We start from the raw sequence: 22,490 nt of genomic DNA on the forward strand, positions 1-22,490 counted from the left end.
TTTGCTGATCCAACCTCCACACAATCTTTGCTGACCCTCCACACAATCTTTGCTGACCCTCCACACAATCTTTGCTGATCCAACCTCCACACAATCTTTGCTGATCCAACCTCCACACAATCTTTGCTGACCCTCCACACAATCTTTGCTGACCCTCCACACAATCTTTGCTGATCCAACCTCCACACAATCTTTGCTGACCCTCCACACAATCTTTGCTGACCCTCCACACAATCTTTACTGACCCTCCACACAATCTTTACTGATCCTCCACACAATCTTTACTGACCCTCCACACAATCTTTACTGATCCTCCACACAATCTTTACTGACCCTCCACACAATCTTTGCTGACCCAACCTCCACACAATCTCAACTGACCCAGCGTCCACACAATCTCAACTGACCCAGCGTCCACACAATCTCAACTGACCCAGCGTCCACACAATCTTAAGTGACCCTCCACACAATCTTAACTGACCCAGCGTCCACACAATCTTAACTGACCCAGCGTCCACACAATCTCAACTGACCCAGCGTCCACACAATCTTAAGTGACCCTCCACACAATCCTAACTGACCCAGCGTCCACACAATCTTAACTGACCCAGCGTCCACACAATCTCAACTGACCCAGCGTCAACACAATCTTAACTGACCCAACTTCCACACAATCTTAACTGACCCTCCTCACAATCTTTGCTGACCCAACCTCCACACAATCTGACCTCAATCTCTGGTATTCCAACGTACCAAGATGGCCTTGTATGACGTAGTTCCCATTCTGCTCATCCACCTTCTCCTGGACCAGGCCTCCACCATCATGTTGATCCGGCCCCTGATCAACCCCAACATCACCATCTACGTGCCCGAGCACAGCTTTTGGCCCTGGGTGCCCCTGGCCGCGCCCAAAAACTCCAGCCAGGGGAGCGACCACATCCAGCTGCCGGCCCACAACTTCTGGCCCTGGATCCCCGTGGAGGAGCCGGAGTTTAAAAAGGTGAAGGTCGCGAGCTGGGTGGGGTGGGGGAAGTGAATGGGAATGTTATTGTTTTCCTAATATTGGTAACTATGAAAGAGCGTGAGGTTTGTATGTATCTTGATATGCACATAGATCTATGAATAACACACGCCTTCTGTTGAAACTTCAGCAAAACGGATCAAAAGAATTTTTCGAACTCCCAACACACAACTTCTGGCCGTTCATCCCACTATACGAGGCCAACAAGACAGAACCACCCAAGATACCCAAGAAACCTTGGCCACCCAGCGTCAACAGTAAGTCGTTTTTAGCTAGATTTATAGAATACAGTAAGTCACGTTTTAGCTAGATTTTTAGAATACAGTAAGTCACGTTTTTAGCTAAATTTATAGAATACAGTAAGTCACGTTTTTAGCTAGATTTATAGAATACAGTAAGTCACGTTTTAACTAGATTTTTAGAATACAGTAAGTCACGTTTTTAGCTAGATTTATAGAATACAGTAAGTCACGTTTTTAGCTAGATTTTTAGAATACAGTAAGTCAAGTTTTTAACTAGATTTATATATTAGAAAGATAAGTACTTTAAACTATTTTAGCCGTAAAATATAATTGCAAAAATAACAAAGTTTGTCTGTCTTACACCATTGGTTAAAGTTTAGCCTAGCCTACACCATTGGTTAAAGTTTAGCCTAGCCTACACCATTGGGTAAAGTTTAGCCACACCTACACCATTGGGTAAAGCTGTGTTTGTTCCACAGGGTACAACTACGGTGAAGTTTTGTACAAGTCCATTTTGTTTTTCGAAGTCCAGCGTTCTGGCTGGTTGCCAGATAACAGGAAGGTCAAGTGGCGAGGTCATTCAGCCCTGGAGGATCAGGGGGACAACGGAGAAGACCTTTCTGGTGGATGGTATGATTGTAAGTTTGATTGTGTGGTTGTATGCAGGGCAGGGGCGGAACTACAGTGCCGCCAGACCCCGCAATGCGGGGGGGGGGGGGCCCAGACCGATTGGGGACCCAAAAATCCTGGCAAAATTATTTAAAAAATTTTTTTTTTAAATTAGATGGAGGTAGAGTTATCTTTCTTCTACAGTTACAAACAAACACGATAGTCGGCAAATGTCTTTGAGAAAAATGCACAGACTATATCTCGAGAGACCGCCAGACATATAGACAACTTCAAAGACGTAGCCTACCGTTCTTTTTTAGTGGCGTCGATTAGGAGAACAAAAAAGCATTGTTATATTGTTTACATTATTAAAAAACATATCTATGATTGTGTGTTTAAACTACTGGCCTGAATTCTACAAAAAATATAATTATTTATTTCGATCTCATACATTTATAATTGCGTTAATTTTTACTTTAACAACTGTATCAATAAACTTGTAAAAGTTTAAGTTATCTCCCTTCAGCGAAGCATCTGAAATTTGACTGTGCCGGTACTTTGAAATCGGGCTGGGGAAATGTTGCGGCGAGGCGACTATCCTGGTCTTCTAGACCAGGGGTCTCCAAACTTTTTAGACCGAGGGCCACATTAACTATCGAATTTCAGTTTGGGGGCCAGTTTCTTCCAGGCATGTCTTTGATTTCTCTGGGCAAAGGTCCTCAACCATCACCAACAAACGATTTTTCCTTAGACAAAAAGATCTCCGCGGGCCGGATGAGAGGACTTCGCGGGCCGCATCCGGCCCGCGGGCCATAGTTTGGAGACCCCTGTTCTAGACGATCGGAAAAAGTCGGCACTATTGATGTAGATGTTTATCGGCGCTTTCTTGTCCTCTTCCCTTCCCAACTCTCTTCCCCCCCCCCCCTCTACCCCTCACCACACCCTTACTCTTATGTAATGCATAGATTAACGAACCGTCTATGAACTGTAAACTGACCACTTCTGCACATTTTGTTAAAGACACTAGTCAGTAGTTGTTCATTTACCTGATGAACAGGGGCGGAACTACAGTCCCGCCAGACCCCGCAATGCGCGGGGGGGGGGGGGGGGGGGCAGGCCGTTTAGGGGCCCACGGCTGACCAAAATTAATATTTTTTTTAAATTTTGAATTTAATTTTTGCCTTAATATTTGGTTTGTAAAAGAAAAACACTGTAGCTGCGGTACGATTATCTTTATTTTACAGTCACTATACCACGCTCTTCCGCAAAAGATAAAATCCATTACACAAACTACAGTGTAAAATATAGGCAACTCTTCAAATTTTGAATGACTTCTTTGACTCTTTGCCCCCCCCCCTCCCTTTGATAGCTAAATAGAGGACACGTAACTGTTTGACCGATCCTCCAAAGTGTACTGTGGCGGATGGGGCAGGGGATGGGGACCAAAAAGGGGGTTAAAAAATTGTCGACAATTTTTTTTACATATTTAAAACAGTTGCCGGCAAAATTCTTTAAAAAAAAACAACAAAGTCCATAGCACGAAAAGCCGCTACATATGAAGTGGGCTTTCATGATGCGCGGTTCTTATTTGCGGCATTGGTAAGGGACCCGAAATCCATTGTTCATTTTTCAATGTTAATATGTGTTTGTGATAGTGGTTGAATTTGTATCCTGTACTATCTTGTATCCTACAAATAATAAAAAAATAATATAATACTAGAAACTTCAGTTTTATATACGTTTACTTGTTTTTGCTTTTACAAGAAATATCATAGTAAACTTTTAAGGCCTATACTTCAAATTATCTCCCCTGAGTAAGTTTTACAATGGGCGATGCTGACGTACATAGATCAAGGCGTTTGTTGTCCCTTTCAAGTTTTTTCCCGAGCCGACCCCTATCCCATCCCTCCTTCTCAACCTCACAAGTATCGAGGAGATAAATGTATCGTTTATGAACTACTTCCTAACCGTACGATTCACCACTTCAGCACATTTTGTCAGACACTAGACAGCACTAGATCTAGTCAACAGATATTAATTTACTTTCATAGTATTAGGCACATCTAATTCACAAAGCAGGGCAGGTAAGATTATTTTTATATAATTATTTAGAAATTAATTAGAGCGTTTAGAATTAATTGAACATTATTAATAGTCATTGAGGTGGGGGTGTGTGAGGGTCTGGCTTTTTGTTAGTCCCCCCCTCCCCTAAATCAGAAGGTTATCCAACGCGTGACCTGGCCACATACAGTTGTACATGTGAAAAACATTTTTCTCTCTATTATTATTATGCATTACTGCATCATTCACCCAATCGCCATGAAAACTTGGGAAGCTGTTGAGTACAGCCCCGCAAAGGTTTCTGTCATAGGCCTAACATTTGTACATATTTGTGTGGGGACTCCCAACGGAAATATGTGATTTAGCGCCCCGTGATCCTGCATAAGCGGATGAGGTTACTACTTGAATACAACCGGCGGCAGTGTCATCCAGGCTTTTTTTCTAGTTCCGCCACTGATACACATGACATGTTGTTGTGATTAGATTTAATTGAATTTTTTTTTTCAAAACCCGATCAGGCCAGAAATGAGTATCCTATGTTCGTATTGTGTGTTTATATATATATATATATATATATATATATATATATATATATATATATATATATATATATATATATATATATATATATATATATATATATATATATATATATATATATATATATATATATATATATATATATATATATATATATATATATATATATATATATATATATATATATATATATATATATATATATATATATATATATATATATATATATATATGGGGGGCCCAAAAAAAATTTTTGCGGGGTGGCCCATTTTTTCTAGTTCCGCCACTGGTTGTATGATTGTAAGTTTGAGTGTGTGGTTGTATGATTGTAAGTTTGAGTGTGTGCTTGTATGATTGTGTGGTTGTATGATTGTAAGATTGAGTGTGTGGTTGTATGATTGTAAGATTGAGTGTGTGGCTGTATGATTGTAAGTTTGAGTGTGTGCTTGTATGATTGTGTGCTTGTATGATTGTAAGATTGAGTGTGTGGCTGTATGATTGTAAGTTTGAGTGTGTGCTTGTATGATTGTAAGTTTGAGGGTGTGGTTGTATGATTGTGTGGCTGTAGGTTTGTAAGTTTGATTGTGTGCTTGTTTGATTGTGTGGTTGTTTTATTGTAAGTTTCAGTGTGTGGTTGTAAATGCCATTAAGGTGTTTTCAAAAATGCCACCAAAATGTTTTCTAAAATCTCACCAACGTTTTTCTAAACCCCCCCCCCCCCCCCACTGTGTCCTCAGCTGGCGACTACATCAAGTTCGGGCTCCCCATGGCCTCAGCCTCCAGCATGCTGCTGTGGGGTCTGGTCGAGTACCCTGACGCCTACAGGTCGTCTGGTATCCTGGAGGACATGCGGGACTGTGTCAGGTGGCCGCTGGACTACTTCATCAAGGCTCACCCAGAGAAGTACGTCTTTTATGGACAGGTGAGTCACACAGGCAGGGGAGTCATACAGGCAGGGGAGTCATACAGTCAGATGAGTCATATAGACAGGTGAGTCACACAGTCAGGTTAGTCATACAGACAGCGGAGTCATACAGTCAGGTGAGTCATACAGTCAGGTGAGTCATACAGTCAGAGGAGTCATACAGAGAAGTACGTCTTTTATGGACAGGTGAGTCACACAGTCAGGTTAGTCATACAGACAGCGGAGTCATGCAGTCAGGTGAGTCATACAGTCAGGTGAGTCCCACAGTCAGGTGTTACATTCAAATTTCAACCTGACGACATCAAATTGTGCTTCTACTACACTAAACACCTGCTTGTCGTTGCCACACAAGGTGGGTGACCCCTACATCGACCACACCTACTGGGGCAGACCCGAGGACATGGACATGGACAGACCCGCCTTCAAACTGACCCCTGACCTACCAGGTAGTGACGTCATTGCTGAAACAGCTGCATCAATGGCAGCAGGTTATCTCGTCTTTGTTGATGTAGGTATGTGGTGGTATGTGGTGGTGTGTGTGGTGTGTGTGGTGGTATGTGTGGTGGTGTGCGTGGTAGTGTGTGAGGTGGTGTGTGGTGGTTTGTGTGGTGTGTTTGGTTGTATGTGGTAGTGTGTGTTGGTGTGTGGTGGTGTGTGGTGGTACACGTGGTGGATTATTTTTAAATAATGTAGGTATGTAGATAAGCTGGTGGATGATTGTAAAATGATGTAAGTGTGTGCTGGATGATGAGGTGCTGAGTTTATGATGTAGGCTTATGATGGTGTCATATTATAAAACTGCATAAGTGTGTGGTAGAGAATATTCTTTAAAACATTCTTTAATCAACCCGAGAGAATGTCGAATCAACCAAATGATTGTCTGACGTCCTTGTAATCCACAGACCCTCCTTATGCCAAACGTCTGCTACAGCACGCCCAAGAACTGTTTGAGTTCGCTGAAAACTACCGAGGTCCATACTCCAACAGCATCGAGAGTGCCGCGGAGTTTTATGCGTAGGTTTTCACATGTGGATCCTGTATACAGCTGTGTGACATCTTGCTTTGTATGGTGACATGACATCATATGGTGACATGTCATCATATGGTGACATGACATCATATGGTGACATGACATTATATGGTGACATGTCATCATATGGTGACATGACATCAGCCTGATTCTTACCTCAGAATTAGCCCCCTCCATTCAACTAATTTTAATTATGTAAATTGTAATTATTTAAGTCTGTTATAGCGTTAAGCTAGAATACTCACCCCCAGGTCCTCTAACGACGAGGACGAGCTGGCGTGGGCCGCAGCCTGGCTCTACCGGGCCACAGACAACAGACACTACCTCAGGCGGGCCGAGCACTGGTACGGCAGGGCCCCCGACTGCTGGGCTCAAAGCTGGGCGGACAAAAGTTGTGGACTTCCGGTTAGTACATCACATGACGTGCAGTAGCAAGCATGCATCACATGCTATGTAGGAGGCGGGGGTCTTGATGTGTCTGTATATATATATATATATATATATATATATATATATATATATATATATATATATATATATATATATATATATATATATATATATATATATATATATATATATATATATATATATATCAACCAACTAGTTTATGTTATATCTAACTGCTAACCTTATTAGCGTTTGAATAACATGTTAACCTGGTCAGAGTGACCTACTAACCTGATTAACCTGCTACCACCTTGACCTACTAACCTGGTTAGAATGACCTGATTAACCTGCTACCACCTTGACCTACTAACCTGGTTAGAATGACCCGATTAACCTGCTACCACCTTGACCTACTAACCTGGTTAGAATGACCTGATTAACCTGCTACCACCTTGATCTACTAACCTGGTTAGAATGACCTGATTAACCTGTTACCACCTTGACCTACTAACCTGGTTAGAATGACCTGATTAACCTGCTACCACCTTGACCTACTAACCTGGTTAGAATGACCTGATTAACCTGCTACCACCTTGACCTACTAACCTGGTTAGAATGACCTACTAACCTGTTTAGAATGACCTGTTAACCTGGTTAGACTGACCTACTAACCTGGTTAGAATGTCCTGTTAACCTGGTCAGAGTGACCTACTAACCTGATTAACCTGCTACCACCTTGACCTACTAACCTGGTTAGCATGACCTGATTAACCTGCAACCACCTTGACCTACCCCACATGTAGGTCCTGCTGTACAAGCTGACCAAAGACAGGAAGTACAAGCACGACATCGAGAAGATTTTCTACGACTGGCTGCCTGGTGGCTCCATCCACTACACGCCTAAAGGGTTGGCCTATAAGGATGACTGGGGCACGCTGCGGTACACAGGTCAGTCACTGGACTGGATGGGGGGGTCAGTCACTTGACTGGACGGAGGTAGGGGTCAGTCACTTGATTGAACGGGGGCTGGGAGGGTTCAGTCACTAGACTGGACATGGGGGTCAGTCACTTGAATAGACGGGAGTGGGGGGTCAGTCAACGGGGGCGGGGGGGGGGGGGCAGTCACTTGACTGGACGGGGGTCAGTCACTTGACTGGAAGAGGTGGGGGTTAGTTCATGAAATTACTAGGTACACATTTAATAAATATCTTAATAATTGTATCAAAAGTTAATGGACTATTTTATTTTTGGAAATTACCCCCCTCCCCCCCCCCCCCAAAAAAAAATTACCTGTGTCAGAGTGTAAGTAGACCCAAAGATTGTTTAAATAAAAGAAAAAGTCGACCAGAGACTGAATGTATTGCTACAACCATTTGAAACTCTTCTTGTGTGCAGAGGACAATCAGCACAAGCAGACAGAGTTAACTCAAGCTACCTGTAGCATGTCAAACATTTGGAGTCACCGGGCTTGAGTCACCTGCCTCTTGAGTCACCTGCCTCTCGATTTTCATCTCTTTTGAGTCACCATTCTCGCGTCACTAGCTCAGCAAAACTTGTCAGCATAGCCCATTTATATTTCACAATTAGGTGTGACCCAGGTCTTTTTGTGGTTTCTGGTTGCAACATCCTCACACATCAACACATCACACTTATCAGTAACATCTCTCTTCCCAGCTAACATGGCCTTCATATCCCTGGTGGCCGCCGACCTGAACGTGGAGAGCAAGTCCTACCGCCAGTGGGCCAAACGTCAGATACACTACATGCTGGGGGATGGGGGGAGGAGCTACGTCATAGGTTACGGCCATGACCCTCCTACAAGGCCACACCACGCTTCCAGGTAAATTCTCATACGTCAACTATACACCTTGACATAAGCAGTTTTATAAGCCCCACAATATCTGACGCCCCACAATGAGATACGCTCCAAAATAAATGACGCCCACAATATCTGACACCCTATAATATCTGACGCCCCATGATATCTGACGCCCCACAATATTTGATGCCCCACAATGAGAAGCTCTCCAAAATAAATGACGCCCCATAATATGCGACGCCCCACAATATCTGGCGCCCCACAATATCTGACGCCCCAGTACTTTTGTTGCAGCTCCTGCCGCCCCCCGCCCTACGACTGCAGCTGGTCAGACTACACCAAGACGGGCCCCAACGCCCACACGTTGTACGGGGCCCTGGTGGGGGGCCCGGGACGGAATGACGAGTACGAGGATGAGCGAGACGACTACATCCACAACGAGGTGGGCTGTGACTATAATGGCGGCTTCCAGTCAGCTGTTGCAGGTTGGTCAACATCTGTTGTCTTCTTGTTTCTTCTTGTTTCATCCCGAACATGTGCTGTCTGTTTCAGCTCTGTCGTGTGTTGTCTGTTTCAGCTCTGTCGTGTGTTTTCTAGCTGTTTATTACCTTATTGCGTTTCTAGCTGTTCCATCGCCTTGTCGTGTTTTCTGGTTGTCATTGGGTTGTATTTTTCTCTCTCGTATACAGGGTATGAGAAAATATTGTAATCGTGCAAAAAAAAATTAAGTCGAGATTTTGACAAATCTCGATATTTTACACCTTACTGGATGGGGGAAATTTTGCAAGCTCGTCTCTCTGTCTGTGTGTGTGTGTGTGTGTGTGTGTGTGGATACGTAACCACGATATACTGATTACCGTTTGGTAAATAGGTACATACTATGTATATCAAATTTATGATTTTCTATCAACTTTTAAGCAATTTCTGGTAACCGGAACTGATGTCTTATTTCTGGTTTCTAAATTACCGATAATTTGAGTATCGTTTCGGTTAGAAGGACGAAATGTTGTACATAGGTATTAGATCTCATTCTCTTAATTCTGTCGAATTTTGAATGATTTCACGTGACTTTATGCTCTTTCCAATTTCTCTAAAAAAGATCACTTACTTATACTGTATGGATTTCTTTCAAACTTTTCACTCGATGAGTATAACACTGTGACGTAATAGTGACTTAGATTTGTGAATTAGATGTTTGGTTAACTTTTTAAAATTTTAAAATTTAATTAATGTTTCCATTATAAAGTTGGCCTACTAACTTTCTGCGCTATTATACGCACATTATTTGTGTTCATTTGGTGCGTAATTTCTTCTTAAGTGCTTAAAAAATGAATAAAAATAACATGTCTATAGCCCGAGTGCAATGTAAGTGCCACCCTTCTTCCTGCTATATATACGAGAAACTTGAGTGGAGATCAGTCCCTCTTTATTTTATTTCACTATAGTGTTTTACCCTACTACAAGCATTCTATTTTTCCTCTATGAGTAAAAATGTTTGGATGTATCAATTTATCTAACAAGAACTTGTATCTGCCCACAGCACTGAAACATGTTGAGCTCCAGCTATCTTGAGGTGTGTCGCGCAACAAATGTTCTAAAACATTTCAAATAAAATCTTGAGGTGTATCGCACAACAAATGTTCTAAAACATTTCAAATAAAAACTTGAAGTGTGTCGCACAACAAATGTTCTAAAACATTTCAACTAAAAACTTGAGGTGTGTCGCACAACAAATGTTCTAAAACATTTCAAATAAAAACTCGAGGTCTCTCAAACAACAAATGTTCTAAAACATTTCAACTAAAAACTTGAAGCTTCAGAACGAAAGTTGTCAAACAAGAGAAACTACAAAAAAGAAACAATTGGAATCAGATGTTCTGACGTGATGGAGAAGACAAATTTAAGGAAGCAATGGATATAAATGTTTTGAGACACTAAAGCTCAATGTTCTGAAACAATTGAGCTAAATGTTCTGAAACAATAGAGCTAAATGCGCTGAAACGCTTGAACTACACTTGTATTAAAACATTTGCAAAGACAAATGTCTGAAACAAACAAGTCTAGAAACTTTATTTCGAAAGAAAAGATAGCAAACATTTGACAAATTTGAAATCACTGCAACAATGTGAAAGATTTCACGCCAATTTCTCCAACAGTGGCTGATTCTAAAAGTGGCATTCACAGTGGTGTGTGTGTGGTGACCCCAAAAGTGGCATTCAGTGGGGTTAACATTTGCATATAAAACATTTTAACTTTTAAATTGATTCAAGTACTGTCGTCTTCATAAGTTATTGGAGCCAGTTTGTTATTGAATTAAATGCCTTCACCAACTGAAATGTTAATCGTAACATTCCCACAAGAGTGAAACAATAACCATAACATTCTAATTGAATTATCAACTCGGAGTTCTAGAGCAGGACCACAATTCAATGTATATCTGATTGTGTCAGTATTTATTGTTTACTTTCGTCTCCATGGTGATTGATGCTCCCCCTTTTTGTGTATACGTGAACATTTGCATTTCGGTGTAAGTTTGTTATAAATATGTCAGAGTTGTATGATGAAACTAAGACATTTTGGTGTAAGTTTGTTGTAAACATGTTACAGTTGTATGATAGAACTTGGACATTTTGGTGTAAGTTTGTTGTAAACATGTTAGAGTTGTATGTGGGAACTTGGACATTTTGGTGTAAGTTTGTTGTAAACATGTTAGAGTTGTATGTGGAAACTTGGACATTTTGGTGTAAGTTTGTTGTAAACATGTTAGAGTTGTATGTGGAAACTTGGACATTTTGGTGTAAGTTTGTTGTAAACATGTTACAGTTGTATGATAGAACTTGGACATTTTGGTGTAAGTTTGTTGTAAACATGTTAGAGTTGTATGTGGGAACTTGGACATTTTGGTGTAAGTTTGTTGTAAACATGTTAGAGTTGTATGTGGAAACTTGGACATTTTGGTGTAAGTGTTATCTAAACATGTTAGAGTTGTATGTAGGAACTTTGACATTTTGGTGTAAGTGTTATGTAAACATGTTAGAGTTGTATGTGTGAACTTAGACATTTTGGTGTAAGTTTGTTGTAAACATGTAAGAGTTGTATGTGGGAACTTGGACATTTTGATGTAAGTTTGTTGTAAACATTTTGGTTAATATTATTATATGTCCTTATGGAAAACAGAAATATGAATGATGTTTCTTACCACAAGTAAAATATCTTTTATTTTGTGGGCAGTTTTTAAAAACACAACACTAATGGATGTTTAATTTTCTTAAAATTGCGTTTTATTTTTAAATTGTTGTGTTTGTGTAATTAAGTCAAAGTGAAAATGCCACTTCTAAAAATAAATATGTTAGAATTGAAGCACATCAAAAGAAGTTTGTTATTATCATAGCATGTAATGAACTCATCTTACATAGGTGTTTGTGCTTGTATGTGTGTGTGCATGCCGTGTGTGTGCGTTTAATTAGTCACTAGAGTCAAAATTTGGGGGCGGAGGATGGTGACCGCACCAGGTGACACCATTCGGAAAGGTGACACCAAAGTTTATCCAACTGATGCAGTCACCAGCATTAACCTTCATGAGTGCTGGGGGGGGGGGGGGTGCACACCTCTGACGTCACATGGACGCCTTCATATTTACATTGTGTGGGAAGGGGAGGGTTTTTGATTTTTTTTTAAATTAAAACATTTCGCTTAGTCAACCCCCCCCCCCCCCCACCAACCCACCCACCCCCCTACGCCTCTAACAGAGCTGCTCACCTCTAGCCTGCATGACCTTGACCTTCAATCGTCTCAACAGGCCACAGCATGTAGAAATTAACCACTCAGTCAAACCATACATCCAGCTACGTTTTTTTCATTTCGTTCAACACAGTCAAGGGAGATTAGCACAATCCTCATACAATTGTTTGTACTTGTTACCCCCCTTAGATCAGCTTTCGCGACCGAACAGCGTAGCCTATTTGTTTAATAAAAGGTAGAAGCTTATATTTAGTGCGTTCTTTGGTCGACATAGATCTGTCTCATTCACTGAAATTTTACTTGTTTTTTCTTCTATTGTTTAACTTGATTGAGTTTAGACGTTTATCTATATAACTCAAAGAAAAAAATGTAGATTTAAAAAAATACTCGACTTGTGGACTTCGAAAATGTATAAACAGAATTTTACCATTTCTTGAATGCAAAAATATAGATTATTAGCTTTCTTTTTAGGAATATTATTATTATTTAAATCTATGGATTAAAAAAAGAAACTTAGAAATTTCTAAACTTTACTGTCGGTTTGTTCTTGAAAATGTAAATATAACAAACTAGTAAGTTGGGTGCTTCTAAAAATAGCCCTGACTTAATCACCCATTCATTCAGGCTAATCACAATAATCTATGACTAACGGTATGTCCACGTCACGTTATCTATATCAGCCTGTTGTGTTGCCGCTAGGTGCCAACATACACACACACACAGCCACACACACACACAGCCACACACACACACACACACACACACACAGACACACACACATGTACGAGCGGCGCATGAATACATTGACGTTATCGATCTAAGATCGGAGTCTCGGCATGTTCAACACGGGAGGTCAGAGGGCACACAATTGTCACGTGACACATATTTACAGGTCCTGCGGGTAAGGCGAGAGGACCCAATATAATGTCCCATTGACCCAGAATAATGTCCCCTAACCCACCATAATGTCCCCTGACCCACCGTAATGTCCCCCGACCCACCATAATGTCCCCTAACCCACCATAATGTCCCCTAACCCACCATAATGTCCCCTAACCCACCGTAATGTCCCCTAACCCACCATAATGTCCCCTAACCCACCATAATGTCCCCTAACCCACTATAATGTCCCCTAACCCACCGTAATGTCCCCTAACCCACCGTAATGTCCCCTAACCCACCATAATGTCCCCTAACCCACCGTAATGTCCCATGACCACCGTAATGTCCCCTAACCCACCATAATGTCCCCTAACCCACCATAATGTCCCCTAACCCACCATAATGTCCCCTAACCCACCGTAATGTCCCATGACCACCATAATGTCCCCTAACCCACCATAATGTCCCCTAACCCACCATAATGTCCCCTAACCCACCGTAATGTCCCCTAACCCACCGTAATGTCCCCTAACCCACCGTAATGTCCCCTAACCCACCGTAATGTCCCCCGACCCACCATAATGTCCCCTAACCCACCATAATGTCCCCTAACCCACCATAATGTCCCCTAACCCACCATAATGTCCCCTAACCCACCATAATGTCCCCTAACCCACCATAATGTCCCCTAACCCACCATAATGTCCCCTAACCCACCATAATGTCCCCTAACCCACCATAATGTCCCCTAACCCACCATAATGTCCCCTAACCCACCATAATGTCCCCTAACCCACCGTAATGTCCCCTAACCCACCGTAATGTCCCATGACCACCATAATGTCCCCTAACCCACCATAATGTCCCCTAACCCACCGAAATGTCCCATGACCACCATAATGTCCGAAGACGTACCAAGAAATTCCATTTCGTTCGGGGGAAGGCGGTAGACTTTCTCCGGGGGCTTATCCCCCCCCCCCCCCGAGAAGAGATCCCTGGAAGAAGCACTGCCAAATAAACAAATTTTCAATGTGTAACTCATCACATAGTAAAAGATTCTAGATAAATGTACGATTCTACCATTGATTTGGGTGACTATTTGCTATATTTTAAAAAACCTCTTCCAATCCGCACGGTTCTCACAATAATTATTTCCAATCAAACTTTTTAAAATCGCACTAGAGGTTTGTAAAGAATTCGGCCTTTTGCCAGTCAGCTAAACAAAGCAAGGACCTGAAGAGATTATTTAGCCAGTTTGAGCAGGCTAAAGCAATCGATCAAGGCGATATATATTTCATGATCGCCTGTAAGAGGGAAGGGCAGTGTTCTATGCATGAGAAAATACAGCTCAGAACAATACGTCTTGTCTCTGTCTTAGTGTAAACGTCTTGTATCTGTCTGACTTAGTGTAAACGTCTTGTAACTGTCTGTCTTAGTGTAAACGTTTTGTATATGTCTGACTTAGTGTAAATGTCTTGTATCTGTCTGACTTAGTGTAAACGTCTTGTATCTGTCTGACTTAGTGTAAATGTCTTGTATCTGTCTGACTTAGTGTAAATGTCTTGTATCTGTCTGACTTAGTGTAAACGTCTTGTATCTGTCTGACTTAGTGTAAACGTCTTGTATCTGTCTGACTTAGTGTAAACGTCTTGTATCTGTCTGACTTAGTGTAAACGTCTTAAATCTGTCTTAGTGTAAACGTCTTGTATCTGACTTAGTGTAAACGTATTATATCTGTCTGACTTAGTGTAAACGTCTTGTATATGTCTGACTTAGTGTAAACGTCTTGTATATGTCTGACTTAGTGTAAACGTCTTGTATATGTCTGACTTAGTGTAAACGTCTTGTATATGTCTGACTTAGTGTAAACGTCTTGTATATGTCTGACTTAGTGTAACCGTCTTGTATCTGACTTAGTGTAAATGTCTTGTATCTGTCTGACTTAGTGTAAACGTTTTGTATCTGTCTGACTTAGTGTAAACGTCTTGTTTCTGTCTCGCTTAATTACAAGCTAAAAATATATACTTAATATTTTTAAATTATTAAAAGTTTCAAACGTCGTAACAATAATTTCCAGATTAAATATTTGTTTGTTTGTTTGTTTGTTTACAACGGTGTCTTATAAAACTTAACTTTAATCAAAACATAAGTTTTATATTTGTCTAAAGGCCTTAACCATACAACCAAAATATACGTTTTATTTGTCTTAAGGCCTAGACTAACCTTAACCAATACAACCAAAATATACGTTTTATTTGTCTAAAGGCCTAGACTAACCTTAACCAATACAACCAAAATATACGTTTTATTTGTCTAAAGGCCTAGACTAACCTTAACCAATACAAGCAAACCATAAGTGTTATATATAAATAAAGTTCTAATCTAGCCGGACCACATTCCAACAACAAAATAAAACGACTATATTTGAATACAACTCTAATGGCCGGCTAATCAATATTCAATTCCTTTACTTAACCCCTGGGACTTGGCAGAACTACAACTGTGGCTTTATGAAAGGGCCGGGGGGGGGGGGGGGCTGTTGGACAGACGCAGTTGGTTGCTAAGGGAGGCGCCATAACAGAGTTGTCTGTGTGTTGCTTACGTCCCCTGCCCGACCATTGAACACCAAATCGTTGGGATCCAACATGGCTGCCAGGTCATGTGACAACACGTCAGTTTTACAGTTTGGGTATAGGGGCTGGGGTCGGCACTCACCGTTTGGGCACAGGTGGGGAATGGGAAGGATCAAATATTTAAGGAAAAAGAAGACCCCTTGTATAACAGACCCCATGTAAAACAGACCCCATGTAAAACAGACCCCCATGTAAAACAGACCCCATGTAAAACAGACCCCATGTAAAACAGACCCCCCATGTAAAACAGACCCCATGTAAAACAGACCCCCATGTAACACAGACCCCATGTAAAACAGACCCCATGTAAAACAGACCCCATGTAAAACAGACCCCATGTAAAACAGACCCCCATGTAAAACAGACCCCATGTAAAACAGACCCCATGTAAAACAGACCCCCATGTAAAACAGACCCCATGTAAAACAGACCCCATGTAAAACAGACCCCCATGTAAAACAGACCCCATGTAAAACAGACCCCATGTAACACAGACCCCATTTAAAACAGACCCCATGTAAAACAGACCCCAGGTAAAACAGACCCCATTTAAAACAGACCCCATGTAAAACAGACCCCATGTAAAACAGACCCCATGTAAAACAGACCCCATTTAAAACAGACCCCATGTAAAACAGACCCCATGTAACACAGACCCCATGTAAAACAGACCCCATGTAAAACAGACCCCATGTAAAACAGACCCCATGTAAAACAGACCCCATGTAAAACAGACCCCATTTAAAACAGACCCCATGTAAAACAGACCCCATTTAAAACAGACCAACTAGTGTTGACAGTGTGTCTTGGATAAGTTGCAGTCGATCGCTTCCTCCTTCTCCCCAACCCTCCCCCTGTTTATGAATTGTTCTGTACTCGCTGTCGATCAATCAATCAATCACTCAATCGATTTCTCTAACCACAAGTTAATGTTTAAATTTTAATCGTGTTCCTGTTGGCTAAACCTTAGCTGAGTGTGCCAGGAGTGGGGGGGGGGGGGGGGGGCGCTGTAAATGGGAGGTGGCGACCAATGGTCAACTCAGCTACTACTCCCATGACACGACACACGAGTGGTACCTGCCCTTTATTAGCGCTCGTCTCGAATTGTTCACACCATTCGTCACCACCAGACGACTAGTGACGTCAACCACCAAGTTAAACCACTTTTGTCAATAAATCTTTTCATTAGGAAAGCAGTTTTGATAACTCATGAAATATCAGATTCGTTTAAAAATATTTTTTTGCGTTATTCAGCGTAGATGTAGCCGTGTAGCCTAGACCTACTTATTGAAGGTTCGATAAAATAGCCTTCTTATTTAAATAATGAGACAATATTGCGTCTACGGAAATACCCATCAACATACATACAATGATAGGTTGCATAGTTGGCCTCCTCCAACTCATTTAGTCAAGTCGAGTCACTAGCCGATATATATATATATATATATATATATATATATATATATATATATATATATATATATATATATATATGTGTGTGTGTGTGTGTGTGTGTGTGTGTGTACAGAGCCTATATATGTGTTTTTGTATATAAATCTATGCGTGTATAGTCTAATGGTGGTGGGGAGACACTGTGACACCTGTGTTTAAACACCTAGCGACAGCCCTGACTAAACACAGGTATTATACTTAGCGTTGAATGAATTGAATCGAGCCTACATAGTGGCGTCAGTGGTCCCACGTGACTACCGGCGTAACTAAGACACACAAACAGTGACACCTCTCCCTCTACCTGCCTAGCTTGTTTCACCCCCCCCTCACCCCCTTTTATGTTCGTCTGGTTCCTGCTGCCCAAATGTAGGTCTGTATGTATAGATTGACAAAAGTAACAGTGCAGATTGAATAGCCATACCCACATACTCACAGACCTGGTATCGTCTATAACGATACATCTACCTCATACTCACATTATCCCTAATCCTGTCTTTAAATTGAGTCTAAACCTGTTCCTAAACCTAGGATAAACCTCCCTGTCTAAGCCTTTCACATACTTTCACCCCAGCCCCCAAACATAACCTCATAGATTCAAATATCGATAACTGCGATACAAACCCAGTGGACTATAGGGTACGGCTAATCGATAGGGCTGCCGATACTTTCCAGTCGGCAACCGTAGTCACCACAGCGCTTTGCATTGTGGGCGTGACGTTTATTTTTTATAAAACCACTGGCTCGCCGCAGTAGGGTTAGTTTCCAAGCAGATCCAAGTTTTGTATTAACCAGCCATCCCACTAGACACAACACATCAAGATGCGTGAGATCGTACATCTTCAGGCTGGACAGTGCGGTAACCAGATCGGTGCCAAGGTAAGCACAACACTTTTTACATCTTGCTATGCTAATAATACATACAATATATATCTTATGAGCTACACTATTAGTCACGAGGAATTAATCTAGAAAATAGGTCTAATAGGCCTAGTGTAATGAGGGCCTGCGGAGGTTGCTTTTTAAAGCACATTAATCTTATAATTATTTGCTTGAATTAATTCTTAAAGTGTGTCGTGTAATGATCAGCCATATTGTGTATCGCCGACAACACACCTAAGCACGATCGATTGTTCTAGATAGAAGCGGGGGGGGGGGGGGGGAATTGATTTCTTTCTCTCTCCTCTAGACAAGCGCTGTTTTCTTGCATAAGTCATGTGACATGTGTGACGTCACGAAGTGTTTTAATTTATAATACATGAGGGTTTAAAATGACAAATACATTTTTTTTAAAATTTAACTTTTTAAAAAAAAACAAGCTTTTAAATTCACTAAAAAATAAGAACATTGAATAAATATGCTTTCTTTAAAGAAATGTTTGATCTTTAAAACTGTGTGATAGATTTCGTGAGCGACCAAAGCTTTTATTAAAACAAAGTTTGTTTTATTTTCTTATTGTCAATGCAGTATTGTATACGGTTTTTAATTGTTGTTTTATTTTATGAAGTCGACACCACATACGACTAAAATATTTGCTTTAAAACCCGACCTGTAACTTAAGATATCTGAAAGACAATCATCTGCCCCTTCTCTTGTCGGCTAGCTGATCGAATGAATCGATAGTTTTAGATCTCCCCTTTAATTATTGAATTTAGAAATATTTTTATTAAATTTAAATGATTAACCTTATGTCTAATTAAATTACAAATTATATATTCTTGCATTGTTATCGGAGACGAATATAACTAGCAAGCTTGAACAAAATTGCTGCATTAAAAGTCGATTAAACTAAGATACAAGATTTTCCACACATCCATAAACAAACAAGCCCACAAATAAACAAACAAACCACAGACCAACAAAAGAAACAGACGCTGTAAACTACAAAGAAGCTTATTAAAACACCAGCATTGAACCACTACCCACTCGTCAGCCTTTATTTAAGTTAATTTCAATGCAAAAACAGCCCAATGGCTAGGTCTTCTCACATTTCATAAACAAACACTAGGCCTACTCATACTTTATAAACAGCTTTACATCAGCGTTGTACTTTTCTCATCCCATTTCTAACCTGGCTATTTTCTACCTGCACAGTTCTGGGAGGTCATCTCAGACGAGCATGGCATTGACCCCACCGGCACATACCACGGTGACAGTGACCTTCAGCTAGAGAGAATCAACGTCTACTTTAATGAGGCCACAGGAGGCAAATACGTCCCCAGGGCCATCCTGGTCGACCTTGAACCCGGCACCATGGACAGTGTCCGCTCTGGCCCATTCGGACAGATCTTCCGCCCTGACAACTTTGTTTTCGGACAGTCAGGTGCTGGCAACAACTGGGCCAAAGGTCACTACACAGAGGGCGCTGAGCTGGTTGACTCCGTCCTGGATGTTGTAAGGAAGGAAGCTGAGAGCTGTGATTGTCTGCAGGGTGAGTACAGCATTCACATACACACACGTACACACACACACACACACACACACACACAAGGAAGCTGAGAGCTGTGATTGTCTGCAGGGTGAGTACAGCATTCATACACACACACACACACAGACACACACACACATACACACAAGGAAGCTAAGAGCTGTGATTGTCTGCAGGGTGAGTACAGCATTCATACACACACACACATACACATTGGTCACATCACACATTGGTCAGTTACATGCATACCACTCACATCATACATAGGTCAATTACAAATCGTACACTCACACACTCAATGTTGAATTACAATTCAAACACATGGTATGCTTGCAATGTTTTCAACTGACTTTTGTCTTTGACCAGGATTCCAACTCACCCACTCTCTTGGAGGCGGCACTGGCTCAGGTATGGGAACACTCCTCATCAGCAAGATCCGTGAAGAGTACCCAGACAGAATCATGAACACTTTCTCTGTTGTCCCATCCCCCAAAGTAAGTGATGCTTGCATTGTTGACACCTGATTTATTTTGTTCAGTTTCTGGGTTTAGCTTTTAACATTTCACAACCAACATAATTCTCATATTGATACAAATGATGTTATGCTAAAGGTGTCATGTTTATACTTAAAGGTGTCAAGCTAATGGAGTTGTTTATCCCTTGCAGGTATCAGACACAGTCGTTGAGCCATACAACGCCACCCTCTCAGTGCACCAACTGGTAGAGAACACTGATGAGACCTACTGCATTGACAATGAAGCCTTGTATGACATCTGCTTCAGAACCCTGAAACTCACCACCCCCACCTATGGTGACCTCAACCATCTGGTCAGTGCCACCATGTCTGGTGTCACCACCTGCCTCAGGTTCCCTGGTCAGTTGAACGCTGACCTCAGGAAACTGGCAGTCAACATGGTCCCCTTCCCTCGTCTCCACTTCTTCATGCCAGGCTTCGCTCCCCTCACATCTCGTGGTAGCCAACAGTACAGGTAGGTCAACAACCTCTGAGTCACTGACACACGACTTTTGACATGTGTCACTGACACATGACCTCTGACGTGTCACTTGACAGTAATGCTTAGCTTTGACATTTGAGCAAAGAATTACTTTATCACTAGTTGAAACAAATGTTTAAAAAAGCCTTTCCCACATTTAAGAGAAACACATTTTGAAATGTACTGCTGTCATGAACCAAACGTCTTTAAAATTTCAGAGCCCTGACAGTGCCAGAGCTGACCCAGCAGATGTTTGATGCCAAGAACATGATGGCTGCTTGTGACCCCAGACACGGCCGCTACTTGACCGTTGCCGCCATATTCCGTGGCCGCATGTCCATGAAGGAGGTTGATGAGCAGATGTTGAATGTCCAGAACAAGAACTCATCCTACTTTGTTGAATGGATCCCCAACAACGTCAAGACTGCAGTTTGTGACATCCCACCACGTGGTCTTAAGGTCAGTACTAGTTACACTGTTATTTTAAACCTATAGGGCTGTGGGTTTAAACTCACTGATTGTATTGTTGGACCTATTATACATATATAAACCTACATATATTCATACCTGCTTGGTGTACATACAAACCTATCGGTATAGCTGTGTTGTAAAATAATGTATTACAATACACGTTTACCTTAGTCACATGTGTAAAGTGTATTTGAACTTGTTTCCTCTAGATGAGCTCAACCTTCATTGGCAACAGCACCGCCATCCAAGAGCTCTTCAAACGTGTCTCTGAGCAGTTCACCGCCATGTTCCGTCGTAAGGCTTTCCTCCACTGGTACACTGGTGAGGGCATGGACGAGATGGAGTTCACTGAGGCCGAGTCCAACATGAACGACCTGGTCTCAGAGTACCAACAGTACCAGGACGCCACCGCTGAGGAGGAGGGAGAATTTGAGGAGGAGGAGGGTGAAGAGGAGGCATAAACCAACCCACCGGACCCTGCCAGACCCCACATTCCACCTGACCTTTTGATACAAAACATGCAGTGAAACAAACAACTGTACATTGTTTTATTTATAACATTTTAGCTCAAGCTTATGCAGCGTTTAGGCCACTCGAGCCGCCGTAAAGACACAGGGCCCTCACAACCGTCACAAAATGGGCCAAAATTTCGAATGACCCTCCATATCTTTGCAAGACTTACCTCAATGTTCCATGACAAACATCATTGTCCGATATAAAAAGAACATTGTGCCAGCTGATCGATCAGGTCGATATAAAGTAATCGATCATGCCGATATAAAGTAATCGATCATGCTGATATTTATATATTTAATGGACGCCTGCAAGGAAGTTTGGTTGAATTCTTCAAATAACACTTGTTGATTGGATGAAGAAAAGTTCTGTCTTGTGTCCGTCTGATTGTCTGTTTTAATAATGAGCTAAGATTTATCAATATAACATTTTTGTTATGGTTTATAAAGTATTCAAACATGGTAATAAGTGTTTGTTGGTGTGTTTTATAATTATGATAAGAAATTATGGATGTTTAGTTTAACAATAGAAGGTCAAGATTTGCTTACACAAATGCAACCAAATCATAAGTTTCTTATCTGACTAAAGCCCTATCTTACTTTCACCAAAGTACCTAAATAATTAGTTTCACCACTCGATTATGGTTTAATGTAACCTCTAAAATGCAACAATAATTTTTTTTTTAAATTTAAGGCTATTTTGTTCGTATAGCTGGGAACCATTATATTTGCTTACTTTTCG

At 41.3% G+C, this 22,490-nt stretch overlaps 2 protein-coding genes across 2 annotated transcripts; both read left to right on the top strand.

Annotated features, from left to right (window-relative positions):
- The first annotated feature begins 819 nt into the window (after positions 1-819).
- On the top strand, positions 820-10,360 carry LOC131929359 (endoglucanase E-4). Its single transcript, XM_059285496.1, has 11 exons — positions 820-1,000; positions 1,152-1,278; positions 1,743-1,901; positions 5,211-5,395; positions 5,751-5,910; positions 6,301-6,412; positions 6,680-6,833; positions 7,622-7,766; positions 8,493-8,658; positions 8,932-9,122; positions 10,178-10,360. The coding sequence occupies exons 1-11, from the start codon at positions 824-826 to the stop codon at positions 10,207-10,209; spliced, it is 1,608 nt and encodes a 535-aa protein (XP_059141479.1). The 5' UTR covers positions 820-823; the 3' UTR covers positions 10,210-10,360.
- Positions 10,361-18,062: 7,702 nt separating this feature from the next.
- On the top strand, positions 18,063-22,210 carry LOC131929340 (tubulin beta chain). Its single transcript, XM_059285450.1, has 6 exons — positions 18,063-18,221; positions 19,437-19,773; positions 20,137-20,264; positions 20,437-20,759; positions 20,984-21,224; positions 21,446-22,210. The coding sequence occupies exons 1-6, from the start codon at positions 18,165-18,167 to the stop codon at positions 21,695-21,697; spliced, it is 1,338 nt and encodes a 445-aa protein (XP_059141433.1). The 5' UTR covers positions 18,063-18,164; the 3' UTR covers positions 21,698-22,210.
- The last annotated feature ends 280 nt before the right edge of the window (positions 22,211-22,490 follow it).

Source organism: Physella acuta, unplaced genomic scaffold (genome assembly GCF_028476545.2).
Source record: "Physella acuta isolate Inbredline_101_S28 unplaced genomic scaffold, ASM2847654v3 ptg001618l, whole genome shotgun sequence".
NCBI lineage: Eukaryota > Metazoa > Mollusca > Gastropoda > Physidae > Physella > Physella acuta.